The sequence below is a fragment of the Maylandia zebra genome, linkage group LG6 (genome assembly GCF_041146795.1).
Source record: "Maylandia zebra isolate NMK-2024a linkage group LG6, Mzebra_GT3a, whole genome shotgun sequence".
Taxonomy (NCBI): Eukaryota; Metazoa; Chordata; class Actinopteri; order Cichliformes; family Cichlidae; genus Maylandia; species Maylandia zebra.
Genome location: NC_135172.1, coordinates 26823885 through 26849054, shown reverse-complemented (window position 1 = coordinate 26849054; position 25170 = coordinate 26823885). Strand labels below are relative to the sequence as shown.

General features: G+C 40.7%; 1 protein-coding gene across 9 annotated transcripts in view; it reads left to right on the top strand.

The window, feature by feature from the left end:
• adgrl3.1 (adhesion G protein-coupled receptor L3.1) overlaps nt 1-25170 on the top strand; it is a 118816-nt gene that overhangs the window by 80839 nt on the left and 12807 nt on the right. For all 9 annotated transcript variants that reach the window (XM_004564228.5, XM_076884958.1, XM_076884959.1 and 6 more), the window contains 8 exons: nt 5567-5750; nt 9812-9934; nt 10100-10305; nt 13016-13192; nt 14144-14353; nt 17783-18003; nt 20592-20658; nt 21719-21810. In XM_004564228.5, coding sequence (XP_004564285.3) covers nt 5567-5750; nt 9812-9934; nt 10100-10305; nt 13016-13192; nt 14144-14353; nt 17783-18003; nt 20592-20658; nt 21719-21810 — 1280 coding nt within the window. The remainder of the gene's footprint in view (nt 1-5566; nt 5751-9811; nt 9935-10099; nt 10306-13015; nt 13193-14143; nt 14354-17782; nt 18004-20591; nt 20659-21718; nt 21811-25170) is intronic.

The following is a 25170-nucleotide window of genomic DNA, read 5'->3' as shown; positions in this document are numbered from 1 at the left end:
AACAGTCCCTTACTCTGCCAGATAGAAATGCGCGTGATTAGGGATGTGGTGTGGTGCTGCCCTCTTCTCGTTAATTATCTACAGCACTAATTGCCAAGTGAGGAGAGTGGGCAGGAGGTTTGGGTTCTTAATAGAGACAAAAAATAATTGAATTCTCTCTCTCCTTTTCTTTCTCTCTCTGTCGCTCTTTCTCCTCCGCTCTCACTCTCACACTCCATCTCTCCTCCTCTCTCACTTCGTTTGGGGAACTGGGGACTCGTTTCATGTATACTAAATTGGCAATTTATTCATGATGAAGTTGGTGGTGTGGAGAGGCTTTGATGCTTTAGGGTGGATTGATGGAGGGGGGTAGAGTCTGTAAGGTAGAAGGGAAATGAGAAACAGGGAAGGAGGGACCAGAAATTAAACAGAAAAAGAGAAGAGAGTTACAGAAACAGCAATGTGAGGAAAAGAGAAAAACAAACAAACCCCAAACAATGAAGGGGGCAGTGAGAAGACAGCGATGCTCAATGACAATGTCTAATTTGCCCTCCATTTATGGATGGCAGGTCAGAACATGGCATGCTGTGAATTTAAAGCCTGATTTAGCTGCAAACTCATCCTGTCAGGGAAGACAAACTCAAACAACAACTGACAGATAAGCCTGCTTCTCTGATGAAAACATTTTCAAAACATGCACCTTCTCAGAGCTCATCCAAGCGAGTAAAAGGGGAAAAAAAAAAATTCCATTCTTTTCTCTAGTCTCACATCTTTCCGTGCTTCAAGACGTCCTAACTCTTTCAGGTTACATGTTACCGTGCATGAGTGTGCACATACTGTACATCCACGTGCACGCGCTCGAGCGTGTGCTCGCGATCCCCTTGTGTAGCTCGGAGTAGGAGACCAACCCAGCTCTAGTCTGTCTTGCTGCTGCTGTTTACGCTGGATTACCCCAACGCTTCAAAGCATTTCGCTTCTGCCCCATTTACTGGTGTGTGCATGTGAGTACGTGCATGCGTGCTGTGTATATGTGTGCACGCATGCACTCGCCTACCCTGCAAATACGTGGCCTCACACACGCACACATTCACTCATACACACACAAACGAATGACACTCTTATCTGTCTCTGCAGAGTCTCTCCCCTCTTTGAAGACCCCTAAAAAAACCTGTCTCTATTTTAGCCCTCAAGTCCTTATACTTGTGCGGATAGAAATGTCACCAGAGCTTACAGGCGCGCACACGCACGCACACGCGCGCACCCAAGCATATATTCTATCTCTGACTTTCTGATGCTGAGATGTCTGGACCTCAAGGAAATCATACCCCTTCTTCTCCTTACCTATCTTTCTCCTCTTCAGATATAATCTCGGTGCCAGCGAATTAAATTAAATTTCATTGAAAAAAAAATTATATGAAATTGAAAATGCACGATAATCAAAAGTTCAATAAAAAGCAATGGAAAGTTTAATGAGAGTAGAAAAATGGGGTTATCTGAAACACATCAAAGTGAGCGGTTGGGAGAAGCACCAGTCGCGTGAATGAATGAAAAGCTGCGCCATTGCATTCATATCTGCCATGTCTACAGGACATCCTCTCCACTGAGCATCTCTCTTTGCCTGTTCGGCTACTGTACAGCAAGTGGAGCAGAATGATGCACTACAAGTCTTCTCTTAGCTACTTGTGCACACACTCAACTGAACACACAGCCATGAGAACACATACGTTACATGCAGCATGTATCTCAGTCCCTTTTAATATGTTTCTACACCATATATTTATGAGATATGCACATACACGTTCCCACACTCGATGCGACAATAAGGCAGCTGAAGAAGTTAAAAATCCTTTTCTCATAAAGCACAGATCACATACAATTCTGATTGTAAACAAACTTCATTGCATGGTTTTGCTGCCGGGGCAGCACAGCAGTGTGGTGGTTAGCACTGTCACCTCACAGCAAGAATGTAATGGGTTTAAATCCAAGCTGGGGCCTTTCTGTGGGGACGGTATGTTTTCACCTGTGCCTCCATGGTTCTCTCCAGCTATTCTGGCTTTCGTCCACAGTCCAATGATATCCTAAGGTTAATCTGTGATTCTAAATCGGTGTGAATGTGTGAATGTGAGTGTGACTGACTCCTCTGTGCTCGCCCTGCCTGTTCCGGGTGTACCCCGACTCTTACCCAACAACAGATGCGATAGAAAATAATACAAATAGGCAAAAGTAAATAGCAAAGTATAAAATCAATCACAGAAATAACTAACAAAGTTATTAACCTCCTAGGACCTGGCGTCCACATATGTGGACATCACATTTTGGATTGTCTAGACCAAAATACTACATTTTGCTCTGCAAGGGCCTGATGTCCACTTACGAGGACATTATGCTGGCACTGTTCTATCAAAATATAAAACGAATGTCCTCATATGTGGATCTCATTTTTCTCAGAGACAAAATCAGGTTAAAAAAAAAAAAATCTGGTAATTCTTTGTTTTTACATTCATCAGGTCCCAATCAGCCCAAATAGCAAAGAGAAATTGAAAATGCATGCCATGAAAGAGTTCGGGTCTCAGGAGGTTAAATAAGAAAATGGATGGATTGATGCATGAAATTTCAAATATCGTTTCTATGGATATGCTAAGGTAGTTTGTTGCAGATCATGGCAGTATCCCTAAAAAGAAGTCAGATGGAGCGGGAAGAATACACTCGGGAAAGAAAACTTCCTGCTTTAGCTATGACCACAATGCTTAGTGTAAGATAGAAGTGCTTCTGATTTTTGTTTGCACAATGCACATGCATTTTTAACATTTTTGTCACTGCTGTTTTAGATATGCTCTCCAAAAAGGAAGAGTCTAATCACTGAGAGATGTTTGAAGGGTCTATCTGTCGATATTTGCAAGTATCCAACAATTTTAAGATTAATCATTTAATTAACAAACTAATAACATTTTAAAATGTTAGAAAAGTGTACAAGTGTGAAAAACTGAAAAGCTGAAACCAAAGAATGTTTTGCTTCAAAAAATGGCTCGAATGATTCATTGATTATTGAACTACTTGCTGACAACGAGTTAATCGTCTCGGTATTAGCTTGATTATAATCAGCATCATAATCATTTAGTTGACTGCTGGTGTTTTTCCCCATCTGGTTGGTACCAGATTTTAATACTTTAATGTCTTAAATGTGGATTTCATAACTAATGGGAATTAATGGGCAAAATAACTAAGAAATTTCTCTTTGAAAGGAACTGAAGCTTGTAGTTTCTTGTCAAAGTATCAATGAGTGGATATAGAAATACATTTGCTGGTTTACACAGATGACGTGCACAATGTGAATCAAACGATTTGCAAGACAGCGTGACAATGGTTGAGTCTAAAAAATGTATTTAGTTTTTGTTATATATAGGTTCAATTTTTATTTGGTGTCACCAATTTAGCATTGTTAAATCGCTTGTTCTTAACACTGTAAACATTTGGGAAATGACAAAAGCAGTACCTGCTTTGAAAATAAAACGTTTGCCTGTCTTGCTTGATAAATTATTTCTGCTACCTCACGATTCAGATCCTCCTTTGTTGTATTTTTCAAGTTTTTGTTTTGCTGAATTGGCCTTCCCTTAAAAAAAAAAAAAGTCTTAATACATCCTGTCTTATTCTCTAGGGCACTTTTTTTTGCCTAATCGTGTTACTCATAAACCTGATCAGCTGCAAGATGTTTCACATTTCCTGTCTTCTTTTGCTCTCGTCCATTTTTTTTTACTAGTTGTTGACATTCAAAATGAGTATTTATTTTTTTAAAAAGAACATCATGAAACGTTTTCAGCTCCAATATTTAACATGTTCTCTTTGTGTTACTTTAAATTAAATACAGATTTGAAGTGATCTGCAAATTATTACATTCTGTTTTTATTTGCGTTTTACACAGTGAACCAACTTTTTTTCTTTTGGATACTGGTTTGTATGTTTTGCGTGTGTGCTGCATATCCTCTCCTGCTTATTCTGGTTGTTTGCCGAAGCAGTGGATTAATTAGTTCTTGTTTACATGTAGCCCTCCCAAACTCATTCAATATGCATCCCAGCTAATTAACTGCTAGTGCTAAAAGAGGACATAATATTATCATATTAGTTTGTTGGCTAAGCACCAGTTTTTCTTGCGTGAGATATACTGTAACTACACGTGGATAAAGAAACAACAGGTAGGATTAGTTTTAATTCAAAAAGGCAAGTGTTTTGTAGCGCATGCCATCAACACTCGCATGAGTCATCATCTCCACTGTTTCTTTAGGCTTTACTTATCCACCGCGCACACAAAACACATCGTTTACTGCTTCTGTCTCCTCTCCTCCTTCCTGCTCCCTCACTTCTCCTTAACCCTGAGTGAAAGGGACAAAAAGGAAGTCAAACGCTGGATGTGTGAATGCCAATAAACTGATGTCTTTCACTCTTCCTCCCTGCCCTTGCAATTCCCCGCTGAAGTCCCCCTTAGCTTGTATAATCGCACCTGTGTTACTTTTCCCACTTTGCCATCCACGCTTCTCAAGAGAGAGGAGCATTGAAAGAGTGAAGGCAGAGCGAGGGGTTTCTTTGCAGAAAGGCTGGTTTACAGAGCGAGCGAAAGAGAAAATAAAGAGACAGACCGGAGTGTGAGGTGTGTGTGTTTGATAGTACCCGTAGTCGCTTTTCCACCTCTCTTGTTCCCAGTGGAGGCCTGTCACCATGGACTCACTGGACTGTTTTATCACTCTCACATGGCCCTCCCCTTCCTATCCACCTCTGCTCCAGCTCTCTTTTCTCTTTTGTTTCTTTATCTCTCCCAGAGTCTTCTAAGATGTGTGTGCGTGTCTGCGCTGTATGTGTGGCGTTCATGTCTGAAAATAAGGAGGTGAACTCTTAAAAGCATAACAAAAAAAAAGTATGAGCTGGAGACAAAATAAGCATTGTTTTATGGGGAACATTTCATCTATGTGAGCCAACACTTTTCCGTTTAATTTGGTCATATTTTTGGATTCAAACCCGTTCTGCACAGCTGGATATGACCCAGCAGGCATTATCTGATAAAACTCTAATTTCTTCTCAGACCCTCAAGCACAAGTTTTCAAACTTGAAGATAAGACTTTGGGTGAAAAAAAGAAAATGCAGAAAGGGAGAAAGAAACTGAACCCGGTTTGGGGGTGTCGACACATGGTGATTGCAATCAGCTAATTAGCTTAGCTTGATTTTCATAACATCTGTGATGGCTTTTCTATCACAGCATCCTCACACAAAGAGAAGAAAAGGGTGTAATAAACATTAAAAAGTGTAGAGTTCAACTTTGAAGATGTACTTTAGATTTAATAACTGTTTTTGTCTTTGTTGTGTCTGCATGGGAATGCCACATTTGCATTGCTAACAGTTTTTTGGTCTTGATTATCATGATTTATTAACATGATAAATGAAAATCAACTGCATTCTCGCTGATGCATTCAGCTGACTTCAGTAGTTGGTGTGTAGCAGTGTTATTTGCACTACGAGTGGATTTGCATTCCTTTAATAAATAAGTGGTAAATATGTTCATTTCCTCTTTGTGACCTCTGTGTCTCTGCTGCTGCCCCAGGCCATGGTGGAGACCGTGAATAATTTGTTGCATCCAAAAGCTGAGAAAGCGTGGCGAGAACTGCCCACCAGTGAGCAGCTTCATTCGGCTACCCTGCTCCTCGACACCGTGGAGACCGGGGCTTTTATGTTGGCTGACAACCTCCTGAAGACTGACACTGTGCAGGAGACTAATGACTACATCCGTGAGTACATTGTTAGGATCCTTCCTGTCCTCTAAACTCAGTTGGACCTTGTGAGCGCTGACGATTGAGATAGCCTGTAGTCAGACCTCCAACTCTTACAGTGGGTCATAAGAGTTGAGGGAGCCAGTCAAGTCTTAGGTTTTGGTGCTTGGACAAGGTCAAAGCAGGATTTGACTGGAACAAAAGTATTTGCTCATCGTCTTTACCTAAATACAAAGTATTTAGAAGAAATAACTTGTTTTTTTTTTTTTTTAGAAAGAAATTGTTAGATTTCACTGTTTTTTCTTCTTTTTTGTTTTTTCCTCTTGCAGAACTTATAATAACATGAAAGAGCTCAGTCTGCTGAAGATCTAAGAACATGATGTAATATCATAGTAAGAGGCAACATTGACAGCAGGCATTATCAAACCCAATGTCTGAGATCTATGTTTCATAATACAGATTAGAGGCAAAGCTTAGTATCTAGCTTCACATTATGTCAAAAGATGGCATCTTCCTTCACTTAATGAACGTATACTGTTCAGCTATGACATAAAAACCACATCCTTGTTTGCTCTTATACTGCCAAAACAGTTCGGCCCCTTCGGGGCATGGATACAGCTGCGATCTGCTGGGATGTTCGCAGCAGATCCGTTGGGCCCTGCGGATTGCTGTGATGCTGTTGTATTGTGATTTGGGATGTTTGACAATGACTGCGGCTCTGTTGCTGAGCAGTTTTTGTGATTTGTTGTGTTGCACTGTCCTTCTGTGTATCATGGAGTATCATGGCCACTGCAGAACATTTCCTTTGTAACAGTAGTTGTACGTATGAAAATAAAAAATCATAAAATCTAATTATCAGGGCCCAAGGTTCTTAGAGCAAAAATGCCTTGCTAATACCAGAGGAGAATAGCCAGAGTAGTATTTTAACAAGGTGGCAGATTATTCACTTCACCTGTCTGTTTGCATCCAGGTTTTGATGTTTTGGCTGACTGATGTTAACAAAATGTGTGTTATTTCTTAGAGTTTTGAGACAAAAGATTGCATGAATACTTGAACAAGTTAATGTTGATGTGAATTAATACAGTCAAAGGAAAAAAAATATTAATCTAATAACATTAGGTTTCTATTCTGTAAATGTCCGATCACAGAAAACAAACAAAAAACACGTAATAAAAAAACATGGCAGGCTTTACAGTCAATAAATGTGCTAAACATAAACATATCACATAGTATATGAACTCTGAAGTACTGCTTTCTGCAGTGATAAAAAGGGTAAACAACAGTGCACACTTTCTTTTTCTAGGATAGTAGCCATTATGCTAAAAAAGTGCTTAAACAACACTGAATTTTGTGTCAGAATTTTGGGACACTGAGTGTTGAGGGACTCCTTGAAGACTCAAAATGGTATCACTGATATGTGACTATGTGACTGGACTAAGCATAACAACCTGTTACACTGATCCCACTGTTATAGTGCTTAATCCTCTTAATACTGTAAGTAGACTGTGTACACATATATTATTAATTCCAGCAAAGCAATTACAATTCTGTGCACAAAAGGGCACTACAATCTTATACCTGTTGGGCTGCTAAAGCTCCTAGTATGCATTTCCTTTGCAAGAGATTAAATATATTTTTGAATGTCTAAATATTTTGATACAGAGCATCATGTACAACAGAATGCATACAGCTTTGCATGCTAGCTTTAGGTCATGGTGAAGACATCAACGTGAAAATCTCATTGAAAAATATTGACTTCAATGCAGAGATGAATTGGTTTGCATATATTTTTCTTTGCTGAACTTGCAGACAGAATTGACAAAAACAGAACACAGATAGTTATTATAGCATTGTGTCCATCACTTTCCCCCTTTCTCTTCTCTTTTTCTCTCATATTCTTTTCTCTTATCTCATTATCAAACCTTGGAATAAGCGCGTTTTAATGGAGAGTAAAAAATTTTTTTGATTTTCATTTCTTTACATGGAGTATGTACTTAGAGGCATCGTTTCATCTTTGCTCAGATCAGCGAGTTGCAATCTGTTATGTTTCCCTTGGTTATCCTCTTGTTTACACTCCCCCGCCCCTCCACCCAATTTCATTTTTTTTAACATTTCCTCCGCACCATTCCCCCATTACCAACATTCACCAAGTCTGTATGTTACTCAGTCAGAGATAAAAAGCCATGGAGGAGGAAGAAATAAAGATGATAACGAAATAAGAAGGAAGACTGGATGAGCGCGTGCTTGAGGGCGGCGGCGGTGGTGGAATGTCAAATGATGCTCTGAGGGGTCTTTTTGCTCACTTTCACATCAGTAGGCAATGAAATTACAGCTATTTCAGTCACAGATAATGATGATAAAATCACTGCATTTCCAATCAAAGACCGTTAAGATTCCTCAAAGTCACTCCTCACAACACGACTTTATGTTCTCGCTTAAGTTTAAGTACAACAGTCCATTTCAACAACTGACATCCTACACAGTTTCACCTTGCATAATTTCAAACTTGCATCTCCTCCAGTGTTTCCTTTCTCTCCTGATCACACTAAATAAATGTGATTACGTAAACAGTCGTGGAGACGTAGGCTACTGCCTCTCCGAGGAACTTAAAAAACAGGAAGTGATCTTTTTCCTGCAAAATTTCTGCTTTTTTTGTGTTGTTAATCTTCCCTCGCAGCTAATCCAGTGGGCAGATCCACCATGATTATCTCTCCCCTTTATTCATAACCAGCCTGTCATTTCTCTCGTTCTCTCCCTTCATCCTCACTGCTCTCTCTGAGTCTTTTCTCCTCCGCTCTCTCCCGTGCACTTTTTAAGCTCCCTCCTCCTTTTTTTTTCTTTTCTCAAGTCTTTGAGATGAGAGTGAGTGACAAGAATAAATTATTTGACGCATTTTAAAGGAGCCACAGCAGCTACTGTAAGTGATATTATTGTGTTAGATTGTGTGCGTGCGACTATGAGCCACTGTATTGAGCAGATGAATAAATAGTGTTATTATTAGAACCAAAACAGTGATTTGAAAGGATAACGCAGCGGTAACAGCGTGCGCGTGTGATAACGATAATGAACAAGTGTGTTTCTTAGGAGGAGGATTGTCTTGACAAGGATGCTTTAATTAGATTAGACTCAGCGTGTTTTGATACCCCGCTGATGTGTGTGGGTGTGGATGCGTGTGTACATGTGTATGCATGCGTGTGGGTGGGTCGACGTAGCTCATGTGGAAGTGGTGGTGGGGGTGGGGGGTGTCTCAGCCAATGTTCCTCTTTCTTTATGCATACCCACGTCTATGCTCATGTCCATCTTCCTCACTCATCCTCCATTTGCTCGTTTCTATACGTTAGTATCTCTTGTCTGTAAAGCCTTATCTATCATATGCCTGAGAGAGAACATAGTCTTCTTTCTATTTCTACTCCAGTCCTCTCCTTTAAGTGTATCTGCTTATCTCATCCATTCGGCTCCTCTGATTACCCTCTTTTTTACCTCTCTAAACCACTCCTCCACGACCTCTTCGTCTGTCTGCCTTTTCCACCTTTTATCCCACCCTGCCTCCCATTTTTACCTTCATCTCCATCAGAGATGTCCTTGTGTTGTTTATTTGATCAGAGAGGTAGGACTTTTTTTTTTCTTTTACCATGAAAGCATCAGTCTAAATCACCAATTTGCTCAGAAACACAAGATAGCAACACACCAAAGGTATAATTAGTTCTTAATTAGAAACTTTATCTAATACATTACACAGCTGTAATCAGGAATGTGCTAACGAACCTGGACGCTGAAATAATTCCTACAATACAGAGGAGGCCGGATAATCTACCTCAAAGTGCTGGAGCAGTTGCCTGGAGACATTGTTACCTATTTTAGCAGGAGAAAAAATGTACATTATTTCACTTTGATATGTTTAGGAGAAGCTTGAAACTGTTTCGGGACTCATGCCAGTGCTGTGCTGTGAAGCACTTAGTGAGAAAACATGGTTATTACAAGAGTCTGCAAAACAAATCTGATGTAATGCGCTATGCTATAACTTACCATTAGGGCGTGCGTGTTTTGTGTGCATGTGTGCTTGTGTGTACGTATTTCAGTGCTGGAAGTAGCCAGGCTGAGCACGGATGGGAACCTCGCAGACCTGACATTCCCTCAGTCGGAACAACACGGAAACTCCATCCAGCTGTCAGCCAGCACTCTGAAACAGCATGGCAGAAATGGTAGCAGAGAAATCGCATGTTTTCCTCCTTGCACTTACTCTCACTGTGATCTCTGTCTCTCTGTGCCTCTCAATCTTCTTTTCTCACCCACTTGAAGTGTCAAATTTCTGTCATCATTGCTTTACAACAATTATCGAGTGCACTATTCGTGTCCCTTTCGTACAGGTGAGATCAGGATGGTGTTTGTCATGTACAAGAACTTGGGCTCCTACCTCTCCACGGAGAACGCCAGCGTCAGACTGAGCAGCGATGCCATCTATCCTAATTACTCTGTTATCGTCAACTCCCCGGTCATCACCGCATCCATTAACAAGGACAGCAATAAGGTTTACCTGTCAGAGCCTGTGGTCTTCACTGTCAAACATCTACAGGTGAGTTAAAAAAAAAGATTTCACAAAAGACCAAAAGCAGCTAGAAATTGAAGGTTTGTAGCCAGAAGTTTAAAATCTTAATTCCTCTGTTCCATAGAAATCCACTGTTGTGCCAAAAAGTGTTGCTTTATAGGAAACAATATGAGAAATGTAGTTTACGCCATCAAAGCTTCGCATGTATAGTGTTCTGGTGCTGTAAATTCTGACTGACCACAGCTGGAAACACTTACCGGAAAATTGACTACTTACTCCGATTTGAGTAATGTTTGCTTCAACCTACAGACTTAAGCAATTAAAAAAAAAAGAAAAGATTTATTTCCAGTCAATTCTACTTTATTCATGTAATGCCAAATCATACGTCATTTAAAGGTCATTTTAAGGTCGAGACTGACAATATGTGCAGAGAGACCCTGCAGTTCTCCAATATGGGAGGAAAAAAAGAAATATTTTTAGCAGGAAGAAACCTGCGACAGAACCAGACTTAGGGTGGGCGGCTGTCTGCCTTTATCAGTTGGGGTAAGAGGAAAGTGAAGAGTGAAAAGATGAGCAATGAGGAACAACAGCCACTCAGCAAGTAGGTGAGGTCAACAACATACTTGCTGAAAGGTACAGGTAACAAGAGTATAAAATGGATATGTGCAGGTTAGGCTTTAAAAGAGGAATCAAAAATATTCCCTGGATGCTTTATCAGGACCACTTGTCTAGCTGCTCATTAACGCAAATATCTAATGAGCCGGTTACATGGTTTGATCAAGCCGGTCTGCTGCGGTTCAAACTGAACATCAGAATGGAGCAGAAGAAAAGTGACTTAGACGTTGAACGTGGCACGGCTGTTGGTGCCAGGCGGGCTTCTGAGAATTTCAGAAACTGCTGATCTACTGGGATTTCTCCACATAGCCATCACTAGAGTTCACAGACAAAGGTCCAAAAAGGAGAAAATATCCAGTAAGCAGCAATTCTCTGGGTGAAAATGTCCTGCTGCTACAGCAACAGAAGAACACCACACCTGTCAGCTGAGAACACAAAAACACAGGCTCAGGCAAAATTGGATAAGAGAACACTGTGAAAATATTGCCAAATGTCAATTTCTGCCAGTACATTTAGATAGTATGGGTTGGTGTAAGCAACATAAAATGCATCCTGCCTTGTATCAGCGGTTCAGGCTAGCGGTGATGTAATTGTGTGGGGGATCATTTCTTGCACACTTTAGCCCCCCTTAGCTCCAGTTGAGCATCATTTTAAATGCCACAGCCTAACTGAGTATTGTTGCTGACTACATCCATCCCTTCATGACCACAGTGTACTCATCTTCTGATCACTGCTTCCAGCAAGGTAACACGCTTTGTTACAAAACTCAAATCACCTCAAACTAATTTCTTGAGCACGACAATCCACAATCACCAGATTTTACTCCAGCGCCTTTCAGAGCTTTGAATAATGGATGTGCAGATGACAAATCCGCAGCGACTGGATGATGCTGTGATGTCAGCATGGACCAAAATCTCAGAGTAATGTACCAGCTCCTCGTTGAATCTGTAGACAAAACAAAGAGTTATGGCACTTATGAAGCCAAAAAGAGATCTAGTTCGGTACTTTAGTTTAGTTTAGTGCATAATTCCACAGAAAGTGAGGGAAGTCTAAAAAGAACTGAAGAAAACTTGTTGTTTTCAGACTTCCGTATTAAATCATTGCATATTGCATGTTCCTGGGTCTGTGACTCAGGGTTAGCTGATCCAGCCCTGACTATATGACTAAAATAGTTTGAATAAAGGCTAGTTTTTTTATTAACCTCTAGTTCACCTCTGCAGTATGCATTTGGGTCCAAACTTCCTGCATTTAATGACAGTATATAGTAGCAGTAATAGTAGTAGTAACCAGAGCAAAAGACATAAGGCATGAAACTGGGGCCTGATTCAGACAAAAACATGATGTATAGAAACCCTGGAAAGGCTCAAATATTAAAACGTTGTTTCTGTGTCATTGCGGGATGATGTTCAAACATCAAAATGTCTTGCAGCCATTTTTGATCACTTGTGTACTAACTTGGCTCGACTCGCGTTGACTTGCCCCAAATGACCAAATCATAACATTAGCAATTACTGCAGACTGAATTCCACATAACTTTATAAGAATTTCATAAGTATGAATTAGGGTGGTCAGTAACACGGTTTTATTTTGTGTTTCGCATCCAAAAAGCAAATACTTATCCAGTTGGTGACCCAGCTAGTTGGCAGTAAAAAACAAAAATCCTCACTGTTTCTCTTGCTCTTTTTGAAAGTAGCTTTACCAACCCAACGCACACAGCTTCATCAGTTTACACAACACAAACAGCTCCTACACTCCAGAATCTCACACAACAAGCATGGACGCAGCTCTGTCACCTCCTCTCATGCCTCTATGTTTATTTGTTGCTGCAATCTCACATTCTGTCCCTTCTGTTTGTTGTTTTGTTGCTGTGTGTATTTGACTCTGTCTCTGTGTTTCTTCCTCTACATCCTTTTTCCACCAATTCCTCCTACCAGTTTCTCACTTTTTTTGGCTCACCGACCACTCCATGCTTTCTGCCTCCCACCTACCCATGACCGAGTATCTATTCTGCGTCCCCGTGTTCTCCCAACCCTCCTGCTTTTTTGTCTCTCAGTTCCTTCCTGTCTGTCTGGGTTTCTCTCAATCACACTCTGCCTCTCTTTCTCTCTCTCTCATCTTCCAGCATTCAGAAAAGAATTTCAATCCCAACTGTTCATTCTGGAGCTACTCCAAGCGCACCATGACGGGATTCTGGTCTACGCAGGACTGTCGTCTGCTGGCCACCAATCGTACACACACCAGCTGCTCCTGCACCCACCTTACCAGCTTTGCAGTGCTCATGGCCCACGTGGAGGTCAAGGTAGGCATTTTTCTCTGCTTGTGCATGCCAGAAGGGGGTGGGCAATATCTATGGGTCAGTTATTTATTATTTGATTAGCAGTGGTTGGTCAACATATTCTGAAAATAGAAGGAGAGAAAGAAAAGAAGAGAGAAAGACCACAACATCTGAAAAGTAAATTATGAATCTTTGGAGTCTGAATAACCACGTTGGCAGGGAAAATCTTTACAATTGATTTGTCAAGCTGCATGATGACATTGATTTGAGGGGGAAAATGTACTTCAAACATCTCAGAGTTCTGGATTACTAAAGCAGATACAAAAATAAGCTTCAGGTCTTATTTTCATTCTAAAAGTGATGCTTGACTGATCAGACAGTGAAAACATGTTTTTGTTTTCAGATTTTGGTTTTGTTTTGGGTTTTTTTAGATATCCATGAGCCTTAGTGGGTGGTTAATAAAAGCATTATTCTCCCGCCATGTGTGGGATAAGTACTTTTTGTCTCTCTCTCTCTTTTGTTATGTTAAGACCAAGTTTCTTTACACAAATCAGCCCTTGTAACTCTGGATATTGCGCGACACCTATTCCCTCCCCGTGGGCTAGGATGTGTGTTACTTCCAAAGGGGTCATGGTCAGAGCCAGCTCGGCTGCTCTGTGTGAACGCAGTGTGAGGGTCTGAGCAGTAGATCCATCACAACAGTGCTAGGTTGAACATTGCTCTACCTGCCAGCTTGCAGGACACTGATGGATAGAGCCAGCACACCTGTGCAACACAGCGTAACGCTGTGGCCCTGAACGCTCAACGACACACAGATTTAACTGTCTGCTCCTACAGTTTGTTTCACCTTACAACAGTATGACTCATGTATGATGTTAGCATACCAAGGCTATGCATAGCTATAGTAGCTGTAAATTACATTGTTATTATTGAATTACCAACTTAAACTTGTCTCTCTGTTTGCACATTTCACAGAAAACAGACAGCATGCACGACGTGCTCCTGGATGTCATCACGTGGGTGGGCATCCTGTTGTCACTGGTTTGCCTGCTTATCTGCATCTTCACCTTCTGCTTCTTCAGAGGGCTTCAGAGCGATCGCAACACCATTCACAAGAACCTCTGCATCAGCCTCTTCATCGCTGAGTCTCTGTTTCTGTATGGGATCAACAAGGCCGACCAGCCGGTGAGGGTCCAGTTCCCCTGTGTGAGCTTATGCGAGTGTGTGCAGTATACGCGGCGTATGGAAGAACATTACTTTGACCATAAATTCAGACAAGTCCACGGCACATGTTGGCATAACTATCCACTGACCAATACCACAAATCATCAGACTGTTTATTAACTTTGTGTCAGTGGTTTACCACACTTGTGCTACTACTGAATAAAACAGGAGATGTTGTACAGTAACAGTGATCTTTGGAATAAATCAAAGCCGTCGTTTCTCATAGTGATTGTGAAACAAAACAATATTCTTACTATTCTATGTAATAGAATTTGCAAAATTAAATGTATTTATTTTTTCTTCAACATGTTAAGTAATCCCATCATCAAAATCATGTACGTACTTGTGCGTATGTAAAAAGAACCTAATTTGCCTGCTTTGCAATCCATTCATAGTCAGCCATGATTTACAATGCAAAGAGCGCCCACAAAGATCTGCCATATAATGCGTTAAACCTTATGCAGCTCATATGAGGCCGATTTGTGAATATGAGTTCAGACTGCTTTCGATTAACACCTCAGTGCGGTTGGATTTCAGCTGTGACCTCAGTCTGTATACATCAGTACCCAACAGTAGAGTTACCTTGTACAAAAGCAAGGTAAAATAAAGACCATTAAAGATGGCTATTTTGAAAAAATTACTCTTGACACTGAAAGTTCTGGTCAAGTGGTGTTATGTATTTTCTTTATTTTCCCTCCTTATAAGTAGGCAATTCGTATTTGTCAAATACCCCTGAGACTGAGTGAAGCAGAATTTATGTACAATATAAGATAGAATATATTATAATTTTAGTTATTACTAATTATCTCATTATTATAGATGTGTTTAGTAAGATTAAACCTAAGCATTACTGACTAGTTAGCAGTTATCTGCTCTCGACCAGGCTCAGAGACAGGCTAGTCCAAGTGAAACATCTAGAGCAAAGCTGGGAATTATTTTAAACAGATTCCTGCGATCCAGGTAAACATTTATATAGAAGTTTTTCATGAAGTCACATCTTTGTGGGCAAAAGTGCTAACTTATTGAATATGCTCTATATACTATTTTAAGAATGGTTCTACTCTCCACAGGCGTAATGGTAGCTCTAGCCTAATTGGTCGCAGTGGTACGTTTGTCAAATGTAGTGTCATTTGCAACATCATTGTGTTTTTCTGCATGTGGAATAGAAATGTGCATTTTCAGAACAACAAATGCATCATTAACTGCACAAGTCCTTGTGACACTCAGAACAAATAGCCCTTCCCTCGAGAGCGTGGAGGCTTTTTAAAATCATGAGACACAATTTGCGAAGCATTTTCTTTGCGTATCACTTAAGCAACCAATCAAACTCTATCCCTGAAGGAATTCAGTGCAGTGCAGTTTTTTGGCTCAACAGTGGGGGATCCACATGGTGTGCATTCCAATCATAGCCCAAGATGTATAATCCATATGGTCCGCATTCAGTACGCCAGTCATGGATTAGAACTTTAAACCTCACTTGGGTACAAGCGTTTTGCACACAAATCTTATGGGACAGATTCTGAGAGGAGATTCTCGCCTTTATTATCTCTGCACAAGGACACCTAAATAATAATCAACACACAGGAAAGGACGAGCTTTTTCACCACTTCTCTCTGTAAGTTAAGGCTCAAGGCTGTATCCTTTACCTCCCCCATAGTATACAAGAAGCCTCAGAACACCTTGAAGCATTTGCATCCTGCTGAGCTTTCAGTGAGAAAACCTTCTCACTGTAAATGAAGAGACAAAGCAAATTGGATGGAGAGCGCGTTTTGATCGTGGCGCTTGTGCATTTCTCTTTGTCTGTGTGTTTGCGTGGGAGGGATCATGTTGTTTTGTTTTTGTGGGGTTTTTTTTTTTTTTTTTGCATGTATGTGTGCTGCTGTATTTGCGTGTTGTTCTCCCGTTAATTACCGGTGACTATTCGTGACCTCCATTAACATCTTCAGCATCACTTAGCTCGAAGCCGGTTAATCCAGTAATTCCAGCAGGAAAACTAAATGACTTTGCATAAGCAGCCACTTTTTTTTTCTACCTGTGTGTGCATGCATGTGTGCGCCTTTGCCTGTGAAAGCTACACTCTGCGATCATCAGAAATGGAAATGAGTGACTCCCTCACCCCCTAAACTCATTGTCTCTCAGACATTAGGTAATTGTCTCTCGTTGCAAACTCCTCTATTATAAAAGTCTGTCTGTTAGCGCTTCCACTGAGTGATTTAGGAGTGACTCTTTAGATTAGAACATTGGCATGATTGACCAAGTTTCAGCGCTCATTCGTTTTGCACCTTTCTTTTTCTTAATCAACACTCTTTCTTTGCCATCGAATTGCCAAAATTATTAATGTCTTTTTAGGTTTGATCCCTGGCTTTTGTTTTTTTATTCACATTCTTTGCACCTCTGTGTTTTTTCTTCTCTTCTTTGGAATGAGCAGAGTCTCTCGCAGGGTTTTCATCTATCACTCTAAGACTTACATGTCTTTCGTCCGTCACTGTTCACTGGCACGTCATTTAAAATAGATTTACTCACTTTCAGTGTATAAAACGCAGGGTTAGTTCTGGTAGGTGCAAAACGTTCTAATTTGTGTTTTGTGTTTGATAATTGCAATTCTCTAGGAAGTATGTTAACAAGCACAGTGTTTATCGTATGTAAAACATTTAGTTCTGCATTGGTAAAAGCGTAAAAAAGCTGTATGTTTTCACAGCTTTTTTTTCTTTTTCAAGCTCCGAAATCTGTCAACTTTTATGTGATTTTTCATTTGTCTCTTTCAAACCAAGATGCTGAGTCATTTTTGCAGCAGTTCCACTTATTTTGTTCATCTTTGGCATTGACAAAAATCATACTGTATTTTCAACAGCGCTGGCAAGTAATTCGCCCTCCTCAACAACTCATTGTCAGCCCCCTTTGAAAGTGCTTCGCTACATCTCTTTGAAATGTGGTCAATCAGCACGGGCTGCGGCGCTAACATGTCACTTATATTTTCTCATTTATCTTCCTGGACGACTTGTAGATTGTAGACTGTGAGTGAAGTGCGAGGGGGGGTCTCCAATAATATTGCTATTTTGAAGTGATTTTTTACTTTTTTTGTCATTCTGCCACCTGAAATTTCTGTCATAGTACACTATGATTGTGACTTCTATTTCACGTTGCCTTATTCTATCCCCTGCCTTACCTGTTCAAGCAGTGGCTGTCCAATATTTAATCACTTACGTTTTCTTCCTTAACTGAATATGATACATTATTGCTTTCTAAATCTGACTCATACCCTTACTGCCTGTACTGTTTGCATCTTTATTTTTCTGCCTCATCAGTGCAAGTGTCCAGCACAATAAATATTTCCTGAGTTTAATGTTACTGTATTTTTAAACCCTCTCAATCCTTTATTTGCCTCACCAGATTGTCTGCGCAGTCTTTGCGGCCCTGCTCCATTTCTTCTTCTTGGCAGCGTTCACCTGGATGTTCCTGGAAGGGGTACAGCTCTACATCATGCTGGTAGAGGTGTTTGAGAGCGAACACTCCAGGACTAAGTACTTCTACCTGGCAGGATATGGAGTACCTGCTGTCATAGTGGCCGTCTCCGCTGCTGTGGACTATAGGAGCTACGGCACCGACCGAGTGTAAGGATGCTGCTGAAGAATGCATGAAGGAAGGATGGATGACGGGGCAAGGGAGGGAAAGGGAGGGAGGCTGGAGTGCCTGCTGTCATTTTGGCTGCGTTTGCCACAGTGGACTCAACAAGCTGTGGCACTTCTGAAGAGTCAATACAGAGAGAACGAGTGGAGAGAGAGAGGCAAAGAAGGATGGAGAGTGGTAGAGAAGTATTGGGGACACGCAGGGGGAGGATGCACCACAGAGTGCCTGCATGAGCATGGCAGCAACAATGTGTGAATATGGAAGGATTTAACAGGCGGGGCAGAAGGAGGGGGTGTACAGTGGAGTATGCCGAGGGAGAAAAAAAAACTGCTTTAAGTGTGAGAATGGAGGGATGGGATAGGAAAAGATGGAGTTGTGTGTCAGGATGTTCACACATCCACACTGGCTTACGCTTGCGCATTAAAATAAAACCAGCTTCTCTGGAGAAGAGTAGTGGAAGATAAGCACATACATTAAAAGCACAAGGTAACGTATTTGTGCATGCTTGACTTGTATAACCCTAGAAAAAGGATGAATCCAAGAAAGGACAGGCAGCATCTCATTACAGGCTTAATACACAAACTACAGATTCAAAGAGAGTGAACGTAAGAGTTTCACCTGCACACTTCATTCATGCTTTGACTCTGAAAAGAGGCCAACATTCTAATTATTAAGTACATATGCATATGAAATGTATATTGCATATATAATATATATAAGGCACAGTCATGTTCATAACCTGTTCTCCATTCAAATCATAAGACTAAACACTAACAATGTGGACTTTGCACTGAAAGGCTACAGCTTCAGAGGTGTTTCATCCCTCAGCTGCTTATAAATGAGTCGCTCCGTGTTGAGGGTGAAAAATGACGTGTGGTTATAGATATAAATGATTCACCTTCTAAAATGCTCCCAGTCGCTGGTCATTTGGGGACCTTTTGTCGTTCTGACATTGCAGCTTTCCACAAGCTACACTCTACTCGACCAGCTCTGAAAGACGAGGGAAGGGTTGAATTTAGCAGTGTTTAACCATCAAGCCACACCAGTCCTCATGCCACTTAGATCAATATTTCATTGCCTGATGATCATTAAAACATGAGAGTCTCAGTGCCAAGCTTTGGGTGAATAATCACAAACAGAGTGTCGTAAAGGACCTGAGACAACTGCTGTGACTTTAAATGCAAAATGATGTGAAATATTTTGGGACAATGAAGCAGAGCTTATATGTAAAAGGTGCACATAACCAAAAATAAATGCATGAATATAATATTTTCAATATTTTCTTTTGTAATGTTGCATCCAGGCCATTAATGCTCTTGCTCGTCATGTCCTCGTGCCCCATGGGCCTTGTGGATCTGAAAAGTAAATGAAATTGGAAATTTTTAAAAAGCAGAAACGAACTTACACGATCCATTTATCAGCCCAGGCTTGAAAATGACACTGTGTATCATTTTTGACATAACACATTGAGACAAAACCTTTGAAAATATCATCTGCCATTCCTGCTGTGTCACCTTGTCACGTAACACAGACTGTTCTTCTTCACAGTAGCCAGTGGCACTGAGTCTCATTCATGTACCGTAATGAAGGTGGCTACGAGTTAGCAAAGGAGCCCTAATGGAGGATACTGTGACACAGTCAGGGACCCATAATGGAGGGTTCTCTAATGTGGTGGAAATTGAAAGATTAATAATTCAAAAGCAGCTGGTCATGAATCAGTTGGCCATTTTGCTCCAGCCGTTTTTCTCTGGCACCTTTTTCGGCAACTAGTTGGGTCTGACCTCAGTGGAGGGCACTCTTTTTTTCTTCTTCTCCTTCCCCTGCTTGCTGCAGTTGATGAGTCAAGGTGTTTTGGGGTTATATAATTTTGCATACAGCAGTATATCTTTTACAACCAATCCTAACCTTGTGGTCCAAAATGATTGTATGTGTGTGTGTTTGTGGTTATATGTTCATGCGTGTCTTCTGAAAGTGTGCTTGTGTGCATATACACACTGAATGTGCATGCACTTGTGTCCCTCCTTTCTCCTTTAACCTCAACACAGCCATCCGCAGACTCCATAAATAGCCTCGTATGAGGTCTGCATCCATAACTCAGTATTCAAATGAACACAGTCATGTCATATTTTTGCGACTGCAGGATGTGGCCATGTCATATATCTGTGCCCTTAGGGAGAAGTAAAGCTTTATTTATCACAGGTGCTTATCCCTCGCTGTCTCCCCCCTCTGTGTGTGATGTATGTTCGAGGTGTGTGTATAGGCTATTTTCCTCCATCTTGCAACACCTTTCTTCCTGTTCTTCATCTCTTTCACTTTTTACATCCACCCCAGTTCTGTTTTGTCCTCGCTCTGTCGTGATGCATTTGATATACTGCGTGTCATAATGTGCTCCTTTTTTTTTCTCCAGCTTGCGTCCTGTCAGTGATTATATGTGTGAAACCGTGATGCATGTCCTATCCTCTGATTGCTACCCTACATCCATCTAAAGAACATGTTTTTTTAACCCCTTTATTCTTCCCAGCGTCCCTCGTGCGTGACGTCTCTCTCTGTCTCCGTCTCTCCCTGTCTCTAGGTGCTGGCTGCGATTGGATACTTACTTTATCTGGAGCTTCATAGGCCCTGCTACACTCATCATTATGGTGAGATGGACACACGTGGATACTCACACACCCTTGACTTAGCACTTCATCTATGAGTAGGTAGATCTATAGATGTTCGTGCAGCAGTGATGGCTCACATTAAGGTATTTGTTAATCTCCTACAAGGCTTGCCTGAGCTCCTCAGAAGTGCAAGTAAAAGTGGAAGCAACTCTATATGTCAACTTAATAACTCCCATTCATGGATTAACTCTCAGGCGGGCACGTACTCCTGCAACCTGGAAATCTTCGAAGGGGATATGGAGAGCAAGCCGCCGTGCGTCACACAGATTATGATAAAAACTCAGCAAGGTTATGTTGCTATTAGGCACTCATTTGTGTGCTGTTTTTCCTCCTGATCTAGCTGTTTTATTGCTTTGCCACCAAATTGAACATTAAACTGGAGAACAGAGTCTCCCGGGAAGTTTGAGCAATGCCAATGATTGATGTTTCATCAGTCATCAAAATGTTCAGAGAAGCAGGAACAGGCATCCTATCTCGAACAAGTAAACTACAACAGGAATAGAGTTTGATGATCAAGCAGACACACATACAAAGACATTTAAAGCAATGAGACGTATTCCCAGTAGCCTGTGAACCAATCCACTGTACTCATTTTTGAAATGTCAGGCAGGCTATCACAGATCTTGCAGGATGTACATGTGGGGAGCAGTTCAGGTGGGACTGCACTGTTATGACACCACACCTAGTGGTAATGTATACAGCTTCTGAGACCCAGTGTATCGCTTCAGACAGTCATTATTAAACCACCCTCTTTATGCATTAGTACTCCAATAGAACAGAACACATCTATGAGAATTGGGTTACCATTGTTACAATGATCCCGAACTGCTGAAATTTTCCCTGATGTTCAAGCTGCTGTATTTTGAGAACATAAAGGCTTGTTGATTGAGGGCCTGATAGGGTGTCCCTAAGCCAATTACTGTTGAAGAGGCAAATAAAGAATCACTCTTTGTGTGAGTGCTGTGGTGACATTGTGTCTTTAATTAGGCTACTTGCTGCAGAAAATTACCTTGTGTGATTTTATGTCTGTGTGTTTCAGCTGAATGTAATCTTCCTCGGCATCGCTCTTTATAAGATGTTCCATCATACGGCCATTCTCAAACCAGACTCTGGGTGTCTGGACAACATCAAGTAAGTTCTTCAATCCTGCTACTACACTTGTGCATCTGATTTGTGATTATGCATGCTTGTGTGAATAAAGCAGAAGGAATAGTTTGACATTTGGGAACTGTGCTTTTTTTTTTTTTTTGCAAAAGGGAGGACTAATAGAAGACAGATGTCTGTACAGTACAATCTACAAGCATTATTGTGAAAAAGACACAACAGTATTGTGAAACTGCCCTTTTTTCTTTATATTTTAAGAATCCAAACTTTCTCGGCATTTTTAAGGGGTCTTGAGCAATAGTTCTCCAAGCTTTCCAAAGGTCTTCCAATGCTTTTGCACTCATTTTTAATCCAGTCCTTGTACCTGACCATTTTCAGTTAAATGTTTAGGTTTTTTTTAACATTGACTTATGAGTCATTTGAGCATAAACAGACTAATTCAAGGAATGAACTGGCATTCTCAAGATGATTCCCAAAGACTTCCAATGGTGTGCAGTGCGTCATGAAACAGGAAACTGGACAAGGGCAGAACAAAAGAAGTAGCAGGCCTAGAAAAACTATCTACAGCAAATAAATAGTAAAGTCAAGTCAAAAATACACCTGGCTGTTCATTTGATCCGTCGTTTATTATTTAAAGCTTTATCAGAAATGGTTTCGGTGCAAGGATAGTTTTCAAGAAGCAAGTCATAAGGAAAGGAAACAGAGAAAAGGCAGAAATTTGAAACATTAAACAATAACTGGCCTGAAAATCAGTGGCAACAGGTCTTAAGGTGTGGTGAATCAAAATTACACATTTTTTGTTCTAATCTTTATCAATATTTTCTGAGGATGTTCGCAGAAAAGTACAACAGTGTTTCTACAGTATGACCTGATTTTGATCCACCATCTGGAAAACTCCTGTTAGGAAACAGCTTCAGTTTACACCATGACAATGATCCCAAAGATACTGGCAGTGCATTAAAAGTATACCTGGATAGAGAAAAACATAATGAATGCTGTCAGTGATGGATTGGCCTCCCCAGAGCCCGGACCTCAACGTTATTGAAGCCGTGTGTGATCATCTTGACAGAGAACAGAAAAGAGCCAAAATCCAAAGAGCCTTCAATGTCATTCAAGAAGTCTGGAGAACTATTCCTGAAGACTAATTAAAGAATTAAAACTTGCATAAGAGAGTTCAGGCTATGTTAGAGAATAAAGGTCGGCGTAATGGATATTCACTTCACTTTGTACAAACGTCGTTTTCGCCTTTTATACTGTATGTGTGTTTGCACACGTTTCATTAAATCACTTCAACTATTCAACTTCTTCCTATTTCCTAGCAAAATACAGAGAAATGAGGCATAACTCTAAATTTTTGCGCAGTACTTTTGCTGCAGATGGTTAGCTTAGCTTAACATAAGACTCGAATAGGGTTGAAACACTAAGCCTGGCGCTGCCCAATGGTAACAAAAGCTACAAGTTGATACCTTTAGTTCAGTTAAAGCCTTTATGTTTTGTTGTTTGTATCATTTATATATAAGTGGAAGCATAAACACAAATTATGGAGGTAAGGTACAATACTATTTCTCAGGCAAGAGAGACACAATCTCTGAATTTATCGCATTGTTGGTTTCAGTTTGTTTTGTTTATGGAGTCAGCGAAAGGCTATAACATGCTAATTAGTGAGCATTAGAATGTTACCTTTGGACAGAACCAGGAGTATTGTTTTTACACTAAGCTCATTAGCTGCTGGCTCCGACTTCATCATGGCTGCACAAACACAAGAGTGGCATCAATCTTCACATTCATCTCTGCAAGAAAGTGAGCACATTTCCCAAAAAGTCGAACTATTCAATTAATTCTACATTTTTATGCTACCCTGTCGCATGGAGCGCCTTTCACCTTTATCTTACATAATTTTGAGATGCTACCCTCTAAATTCTTCAAATCATTATTCTCAGGCATGTCCCTATTATTCAAGAGACCCTTAGAGGGTGCCACTGAAATATGACTTCACTTCCATTAAATACTGAAACTCTTTCTACCAAGCTAACTAATCGGGATTGTGTCATTTCTTGTTCGAGTCCAGCTCAAGACAAAAAAGGCTCAGTCTAATTCAAACAATATGCCTTGGCTCAGAGTTCAACGCGTATCCGAGCTCAGAATTTATAATGTAAATCCCAAAAATGACTCGGTTCTCATATGATTTAAATATTACTGCCAATGGAGGCAGTTTTTAAGTAGGACTTCAAGCAGGAAGTGTTTCAGAAGCAAAGGCGAAGCCAGCTGATCTTTGCTTTAGTGCAGTTCAGGAAAAAGTACTCTAATAAGAAAAAATCTGATGAAAGATGGAAATCAAAGAATCGTTTAAAACACGATGCTTTGGATCTTTCCCCCCTCTTCTTAATGACTTTCCTTAGTCTTTCTGAGAACACTGAAGGCTGTCTAGATTTTAATCTATTTCACTTCATTAGTCATGTCTTATTGTGGTTCATTTATTCGTTAATCACCATCATGCTCTTTTTGTCTTATTTTTTTCTTCCTTTTGTTTTCTTTGTCTCTCTAACTCCAAGCCATCATAAGTTATCTTTGTTGTGGATTGGCTCTGGTAAGGCCACTCTCCAATCAGTGTTGTCTTCCTAGAGACATTTTGTTTGGTTTGCTTGTTATTCATGTGTCTGTGGAGTCTTCCTGTAGTCTATGCACACACCTAAATTAACCGTGAACCTGTCTTGTAAAATGGATTTCTTGTTCGTGTGTGATTTGTGAGGTCCTGTGACCTATAGACCTAATGTGCTATTGAAATATTATAAAGGTGAGATGTGAATTCATGGAAACAGAGCTGAGAGAGAAACCATGACTCAAGGGAACGCTGGAGGAAGAGGTGAAATGGTGGGATGGAAAAGAGAGATGAGCATACCCTTTATTGAAGAGGGTCGTCAGACGAGCTTTATTGGAGGTTCTGTCTCGCCTGAATGGTGCCACAGAGGGAAACATCGAATCAATCACCTTAGTCTCACTCACTTACTCTCCTCCTCTGTCTGTCTTCCTTCCTCATGACTCTCCTAATATCTCTCCCGCTGCGTTTTTTCACTCTCTCTATCTCCATTCCTGCTCTCTCTTTCCTTGCCGGTTTTCTTTGTCTCTATCACTTGTGTTAGAGGTGATCACTGCCCAGTCAGCCAATCAAATTAACAGCTATCATCTCGGCTCTGGCAGACACAAATCTATGACCTTTAGTGGGAAATGTCATTTATAATGGCCGTAATGTCCCTCTGCTTACTGCCCGATGAAGACACTCACGTGGACACGCGCGCACACACACACACACGCACGCACACGCATGCACACACACGTGCGCGCACACACACATTCTCAGACAAGGACTTACGATGCATACACATGCCT